Source organism: Equus przewalskii, chromosome X, assembly GCF_037783145.1.
Source record: "Equus przewalskii isolate Varuska chromosome X, EquPr2, whole genome shotgun sequence".
Classification (NCBI taxonomy): Eukaryota; Metazoa; Chordata; class Mammalia; order Perissodactyla; family Equidae; genus Equus; species Equus przewalskii.
The window spans coordinates 55,684,864-55,693,369 of record NC_091863.1 but is presented as its reverse complement, the minus strand read 5'-3'; the positions used below and the strand labels follow the sequence as shown (position 1 = coordinate 55,693,369).

The 8,506-nt window shown below is 45.8% G+C and overlaps 1 protein-coding gene across 1 annotated transcript in view; it reads left to right on the top strand.

The window, feature by feature from the left end:
• Positions 1–329: 329 nt before the first annotated feature.
• The window catches only part of ERCC6L (ERCC excision repair 6 like, spindle assembly checkpoint helicase), a 32,104-nt gene continuing 23,927 nt past the window's right edge, over positions 330–8,506 (top strand). Inside the window, exon 1 of the mRNA XM_070605140.1 lies at positions 330–478. Within this exon, the coding sequence (XP_070461241.1) occupies positions 411–478 (68 nt within the window). The 5' untranslated portion in view covers positions 330–410. The remainder of the gene's footprint in view (positions 479–8,506) is intronic.

Here is an 8,506-nt window from a genome sequence, read left to right as displayed (position 1 = left end):
TATTTAGGGGCTCAGGCTGTGGAAGAGGTCTCTAGGGGCCACTAAAATGACTGAGATCATATGAGGCAGTCTACTCCACGCACGACGATATCACACGCACGCGCACATACAAGCATTTGCCGTAGCATAGTTTGGATTGGATTGAAAATGCAAGCGACAACGATATGACGCAATCCATCCTGCGCCGCAAGGACCGCGACCGCCTCTTAGCTCCATCGCGCGCAGACGCAGGCGCGCGACCTTTGTGGGTGGGGCTTAGGCGGCGGCGCCGGAGTGCGGGCCTGCGGATTGGCTAGCCGCGAGACCGACGGTTGGCCCTGCCCCGCCTACGTGCGTACGGCGCATGCGCAGGGCGGGAGCGAGCGAAATTCAATCTCCGGCCGAGATACGTGGATCCCAAGCTGAGGGGCATGGAGGCCTCCCGAGCGGTCGCGGAAGCCGAGGCCTTAAGCCCAGAGCAGGCTGCCCGTTACCTGAGGTAGGTCTGGGCCGCTGAGCTGGTCTAGGTCGCAGGTCCTGGCTGGGAGTGGGGCGCCTTCGGACCCTCCCAGGAGCCCAAGTTGATGAGACGCTCGCCCGCGTTCTCGGAGTAGGGCGGGGGAATCTGCTCAGATTTCTAAAGGCTGGGGAGCCCCCAGGTGCCCCCTTTTTTGGTCAAGTAACTCTCCCATATGAACTCCTTAAGAGCCAAAACTTCAATTAATTAAGCCTTTTTTGAATCTTTCCAGCCTTCCAAGCCCCAGGCCTAGGAGATACAGAGATGGGTAAAGCACTGTCCCTACCCCCAAATTGCTTATAATCTAGCAGTGGAAAGGGATAGGTAAACCAATAACCGCTACCAGGTTTGCTAGGTGCTGTAAGAGGTATCATGTGTAAGGCATAGTATAGGCATAAAGGTGGGAATGGCCAACTACAGGGGTCGGTGAGCTAAGGGGAAGCTTCACAAGAGGAGGAGTTGTTTGTGTTGAAAACTGAGGAAGCAGTCACCAGATGGCCAAGGGTGGGGCGCGTGGTGATGGAATGAGCATTAAAAATTTTTTTTGAATTGTTATAAACTACAACATGAAATTTACCATCTTAACCATTCTTAAGTGTACAGTTCAGTGGTTTTTTTTTTTTTGCGGAAGATCAGCCGCGAGCTAACATCGGCTGCCAATCCTCCTCTTTTTGCTGAGGAAGACTGGCCCTTAGCTGACATCCGTGCCCATCTTCCTCTAGTTTATACTGGGACGCCTACCACAGCATGGCTTGACAAGCGCTGCCGTGTCCGCACCCGGCATCCGAACCGGGGAACCCGGGCCACCTAAGCGGAACGTTCGCACTTAACTGCTGCGCCATCGGGCGGTCCCTTCAGTGGTATTACATACATTAACATTGTTGTTCAACCATCACCACCATCCATCTCCAGACCTCTTTTCATCCTGCAAAACTAAAACTCTGTACCTATTAAACAACTCCTCATTCCTCCTCTTCCATCCCCTGGCAACCACCTTCTACTTTCTGTCTCTGAAATTGACTCCTCTTGGGACCTAGTATAAGTGGAATCATAACAGTATTTGTCTTTTTGTGACCTGTTTGTTTCACTTAGCATAATGTCCTCAGGCTTCATTCATGTTGTGTCATGTGACAGGATGTCCTTCCTTTGTATGCAGATATATTCCATTGTATGCATATATCACATTTTGTTTATTCATTTGTCCGTTTTGGACACTTGGGTTGCTTCTATCTCTTGACTATTGTGATGAATAGTGCTACTGTGAACATGGGTGTGCAAATATCTTCGAGTGTGCAGTATCTCTTTGGGTGTGCAAATATCTCCTGCTTTCACTTCTTTTGGCTATATATCCAGAAGTGGGATTGCTGGATCATATGGCAATTCTATTTTTAATTTCTTGAGGAACTGTTTTCTGTAGCAGTCGCACCATTTTACATTCCTGCTAGCAGTGCACAAGAGTTCTAATTTCTCCACATCCTGATCAACACTTATTTTTTCTGTTCTTTTTTGTTGTTGTTACTAGCCGTCCTAATGATAGTGAAGTGTTATCTCATTGTGGTTTTGCTTTGCATTTCTCTGATGATTAATGATGTTGAGCATCTTTTTGTGTGCTTATTGACCATTGTATATCTTCCTTGGAGAAATGTCTATTCAAGTCCTTTGCCCATTTTTTATTCGGGTTGTTTGTTGTTGTTGTTGAGTTGTAGTTCTTTATATATTCTGGATAGCAACCCCTTATCAGATATATGATTTGCAGATATTTTCTCCCATTCTGTAGATTGCCTTTTCACTCTGTTGATTGCCTCCTTTGATGCACAGAAGTTTTAAATTTTGATATAGTACAAAGAAATAAATTGGGGCAGTGGAATAATTCTGTCTCTTTCAAAAAAATAATGTTTTAAGGTTGTTAAAAGCCAAAAGGTCTCCTTACAGAGCAGTAAGCACATCTTTGGACTAAGTTACATGACTTCCTTAGGGAAGACTTAGGGAAAACAGGAGGAGGAGATGTGGTATGGTAGAGTACTGGCTTTAGAGTTGGGCCGTTTGGGGTTTAAATTATGGCTCTGCCAGTTGCTAGCTTGGAGACCTCAGGCAAGTCACTTGACTATTCTGAGCCTCAATTTTCTCATCTGGAAAATGGGGATAGTAAAGCTTAAAACCTTTGGTCCCCTCCCCTCCTTTCTCTGAGCAAGCAAGTGGGCCTTCAGCTTGCACCGATTCCTCAACCCTGCTGCTCACACTGGCACCTGTCTCTCCCTCACTCCCAGGTGCTCTCTCCTGAACATTCTCAAGCTCTCTCCCACTCCCCTCAACAATCAGCCGCTTCTCTCCCAGGCTCCACCTTTCTCACAGTTTCCCTGTCTCTCGTGACATCCCATCTCTCATGACCTCTCAACTCACAAAGTTCCTTTTATTTCTCCTAATCTTTCTCGGTCTCTCCTGTCCTCTTCCAAATTGCGCCCCCCCAGAAACCCCCCTGCACAAAGCATCACCTTCTCTACCTTCTCTCTTGCTCACTTGCTCATAATTCTGCTCCTTGGCACAATCCTACTCAATTTCTCTCTCTTTGTCCCTCTGTCACACCTCTCTCCCCTTTCTGTCCTTCTCCATTCCTGTTTCTCTGCCCTTCCTGCCTAAGAGATGGAAGAAAATTTTGAAACTTGCTATCACACACTCTCTGCACATGTTTTCTTTTTCACACACTTTGATCTTCTGTCACGTACAATGACTCTCTGTCACACATTCTCTGTGGCACACTGTTTCAGTCATGCCCTCCCTTGGGGACGCCCACCCACCAGCTCCTCTCTTGCCCACTCTCTCATCTGGCGCCCACTGCCCTCTTGTGCTCTGTGTATCTCCTGCTTGCTTCCACCCTCTGTTGCCCCCCCAACCCCACACCTTGTGTTCCCCCTCCCTCATTACCCCCTCTTTTTCTGGCATATTCTCTCTCTCTCTCCCTCTCTCCTCCCTTCTGTCTCTGTCTCTTTCTGTTACCCATTATCTCTCCCTCTGTGCCACCCACCTCTGTCACTCACTCTTCCTCTCTGGCACTCATATTCTTTCCCTCTTTCTCTCTCCCAATGTCTCTCTCTGTCACCCACTACCCCCTTCTCTTTGTCGCATACCTTTCTCTTTCTATCACCCACTTGTTCACATGCTCATCTACCTGCTCACGTTGTCATCCCTTCTCTCACCCACTTATTCTTTCTGCTATCCCACCCTCTTTCTGTCTCTCTGACTTCTTCCCCACTCTGTACCTCTGGTGCCCCTTCCCCCGTTTGTCTGTCACCCACAATCTCTATCACCCACTCTGTACCTCTGTCTCTCTATTACCCATTCTCTTTCTGTTACCTACCCTTTCTCTGTCACTCATTTTCCTTCTCTGTCATCACTCTCTTATTCTGTCACCTACCCTCTTTTTCTCTCTCTCACTGTATCATTCTGGGTCCCTTCAGGAGGTAGAAACTGATGCGGGGTCGGTGAGCCGAGGAGTCAAAAGAAAGATTTCTTAGACTCTTAAGATCTGGCAGTAGTGCTCTTTTATTTAGAGAGTAGAATAGCATGGGGACAGGACCCATGGGCAGTCAGAGTTTCTGCTGCTGCTGCTTCTGCTGCCCCCGCTGGCATGGGGACAGGGCCCATGGGCAGGCAGGGCCGCTGCTGCTGCCCCCGCTGGCATGGGGACAGGACCCATGGGCAGGCAGAGCTGGTGCGTGGGGACAGGACCCACGGGCAGTCAGAGCTCCTGCTGCTGCTGCAAAGTTGGGTGGAGAGTAAGGCTAAATTTAAGGCATAGGTATGTGAGTTATCTCTTTACAAGACAAAGAATATGTAAAAAGGTTAAAATGGTATCAGTGCCCGTCTGGTCTGGCCCGTCTGGTCTGGCCATTTGGCGGTCCCACAACTTTTAGATAAGAATTAAACCGGATTGAGTAAATGGCAGAAGTCACCGCTTGAATTTTATCCTCGGCTAAAGACAAAGGAGGATTTGTGTGTGTGGGGGGGTCAGTTACATGAGGTTGCCAGACAGTAACCAACTTAAGTTCTTGCCTCTGGCATTGATTAAGAGCTTCTAGAGATAAGACCATCCCCCCTTCTTCCTGGCACAGAGAGGGAGGCATCTTCACAGATAGAGGTTTCCCTTAGAAATGTAAATGTTTCCCAACAAAGGGGCAAACAAATTCCACTCCTTGGAGCCTGAATCTCATCTGTAGTTTTAAAACTAACCAGCCTAAAAATCCTCATCATAAGCCATTTTAAAATCAAGCAGCCTAAAAATCCTCATCAGAAACCATAGTGTATTAAAACAGGAATTTCAATATAAAGAATTATTAAACTGACAAACAAGTGACTGTAAGAAATAAGGAAATTCCGTATGGTAGCCTAGGTCTAAGGGAGAGTACCTAAGGAAGGACAAACTTGGAAGGGGGCCCTCTCCCCAAGGCTGAGCTTCACGCCTCACTGGACAAGGTGTGGTTCAGCCCACTGGATAGTAGAGAAGTGTGCTGGCTTGCCCAGGCCAGAGCTGGTCTGCATTCCCTGTGCCAGCAGGAAGCAACCTTCTAGAGTGCAGGTGGGGAGCAGGCTGTCAGCAACCCATGGTGAAGGCATGCAGAAGGTGTGGGGGCCCGGGGCATGGGCAAGCTGCCGGGGGAGCTGGTTTCCATGTAGAGAGGGCTGCAAGGAGGTTATCACCAGGCCAGGTGGAGGCTTCAAGATCATTGAGGGACTGTGTGTTTGGGTGTGTGGCTGTGTGCCACTCCGCTGACCCACTGTGCAGCAGCAGCCAGCAATTTCAGGAGAGCCCCTTCCTCCTGCAGTGTCCATCAGGCGCCCTCTACTGAGAAAGCTTAGCACCGTGCTTGCTGTAAAGGAGAGATGCTTCAAGGAATTCTGTCCATTATCACAGAACAGGTATTAAGGGGTGAATTTGGAACTGAGAGGCAATTGATGCCTGGCAGAGTCACCCACCTCTCGCCTATGTTGCCCACTCACTGTGTCACCCTCTCTCTCTGTCACCCACTTGCTTGTTCTCTATGTTGTCCACTCTCTCTTGCTGTCATCTGCTCTCTTTATCTATGTCACCCACTTTCTCCTATCACTCCACTCAAACTGCTTTTGTCAAGGTCACCAATGACTTCTGTATAACTAAATCTAATGGTCAATTCGTAATCCTCATCTTCCTTGCCTACCAGCAGTATTTGACAGAGTTGGTCACTTTTCCACGAAACGCTTGGTTCATTTGGCTTCCAGGACCCCTCACCCTCCTGATTTTCCTCCTGCCTCACTGGTTGCTGATTCTCAGATTCTGCTGATTTCTCCTCATATTCTCAATTGCTTTTTCTTCTAACGTATTTTAAAGTAAATTCTCAGACTTCATGATATTTCATCCTTAAATGCTTTAGTATGCGTCTCTACAAAAAGAAGATTTTTGTACAAAGCTGTCATACTATATCACACCTAACAAAATAAACAAATTCTTTGATATCAGCTAATACACAGTCCATATTCAAGTTTTTCAAATGGTCTTAAGTCTTTTTATAATTGGTTTGTTTGAATCAGGATCCAAACAAGGTCCACATGCTGCATTTGGTTATATTTCTTTATTTTTTCATTTATTTTAATTAATTAATTTTTTTGGTGAGGAAGTTTGGCCCTGAGCTAACATCTCTTGCAAATCTTCCTCTTCTTGCTTGAGGATTTTCCCTAAGCTACATCCGTGCAGATCTTCCTCTGTTTTATATGTGGGACGCTGCCACAGCATGGCTTGATGAACAGTATGTAGGTCCACACCTGGGATCTGAACCTGTGAACCCCAGGCTCCCAAAGTGGAATGTGCAAACTTAACCACTATGCCACTGGGCCGGCCCCTGGCTATATTTCTTAAGCCTCCTTTCTTTTTAAATTTTTTTATTTTTATTTTTTTTTTGAGGAAGATTAGCCCTGAGCTAACTCCTGCCAATCCTCCTCTTTTTGCTGAGGAAGCCTGGCCCTGAGCTAACATCCGTGCCCATCTTCCTCTACTTTATACGTGGGACGCCTACCACAGCATGGTGTGCCAAGTGGTTCCATGTCTGCACCCGGGATCCGAACCCGTGAACCCTGGGCCGCTGAGAAGCAGAACGTGCACACTTAACCGCTGTGCCACCGGGCTGGCCCCCTTAAGCCTCTTTTAATCAACAACGATCCCTCCCCACCACTCGTTTTATTTCTATGCCAGTGATTTGGTTTAGTCTGATGGCTTCCTTGTAGTGTCATTAGTTTGTTCTCCTGTCTCCTGTAACTTCAATTTCAAGACTTGATAAATGAATGGATAATGAAAATGTGAGGGGCCGGCACTGTGGCCGAGTGGTTAAGTTCGTGCACTCCACTTTGGCGGCCCAGGGTTTGGATCCTGGGTGTGGACACGGCACCTCTCATTAGGCCATGTTGAGGTGGCATCCCACACGCCACAACTAGAAGAACCCACAACTAAAATATACAACTATGTACTGGGGGGATTTGGGGAGAAAAAAGTAGGGGAAAAAATGTGAGATATGTATATAATGGAGTATTATTCAGCCATAAAAAAGAATGAAATCTTGCCATTTGTGACAACATGGATGGTCCTTGAGGGCATTATGCTACATGAAATAAGTCAGACAGAGAAAGTTAAATACCATATGATCTCACTTATATGTGGAATCTGAAAAAAAAACCCAAAACCAAGCTCGTAGGTACAGAGAGGAGATTGGTGGTTGTCAGAGGCAGGGGATGGGGGTTGGGTGAAATGGATGAAGGGTGTCAAAAGGTACAAACTTTCAGTTATAAATAAGTCATGGGTATGTAATGTACAACATGGCAAGTATGGTTAATAATAGTGTATTGCATATTTGAAAGTTGCTAAGAGAGTAAATCTTAAAAGTTCTCATCACAAGAAAAAAATCTGTAATTATATGTGGTGACAGATGTTAACTAGACTTATTGTGGTGATCATTTTGCAATATATACAAATATCAAATCATTATGTTGTACACCTGAAACTAATATAGTGTTGTATGTCAATTACATCAATAAAAAATTTTAAAAAACTATTCTAGAGAAAAAAAGATTCAGGTTTAATATTTTGGACATGACTACTTCATAGGTGAGGCCATGTACTTCATATTGCATCATTTCAGGAAGCATATGATGTCTGATTTTCCTACTTTTAGTAATGTTAAGATTGATTAGTGGGTTCAGGTGGTCACAGGCTGATCACTCCTTCACAAAGTTGCATTTTCCCTCTTATGATGCATGACTAATATGTCAGGGATACTTTAGCATCCTGCGAATACCCAGTTCCCCATAAATCTTTCATCCACTGAAAATCATTGCTCAAATCAGTTATTTCATTAGGGATTACAAAGTGTTGATTTTCTAATTTCACCATTCTTTCTGTATTCATTACCTGGAATTCTTCTGTAAATGTTCTTCGTGTTGGAGTGCCATGTCTTTTTTTTTTTTTAATTATACTCCTTTCTTTGGTGATCTTATCCAGGGTCTTGGTTTTAAATCCCATCTTTATACTGAGAATTTTCACATTTTTGTCTTTAGTCTTGACCTCTTCTGAACTCAACTCTTGTATCCGACTGCTTACTTGACATCTCTACTTGATAATAGACATATCAAACTTAACTTGTCCCAATCCAAAGGACAAGAACCACATGTTAATTTCAATAGGTGCAGAAAAAGTATTCAGCAAAATCTAGCACCTTTTAATGATAAAAACACTCAACAAGCTAAGAATACAAGATAACTTCCTCAGCCTGATCAAGGGTATCTACAAAAACCCACAGCTAACGGGGCTGGCCCCGTGGCCGAGTGGTTAAGTTCGCGCGCTCCGCTGCAGGCAGCCCAGTGTTTCGTTGGTTCGGGTCCTGGGCGCGGACATGGCACTGCTTGTCAGACCACGCTGAGGCGGCGTCCCACATGCCACAACAAGAAGGACCCACAACGAAGAATATACAACTATGTACCAGGGGGCTTTGG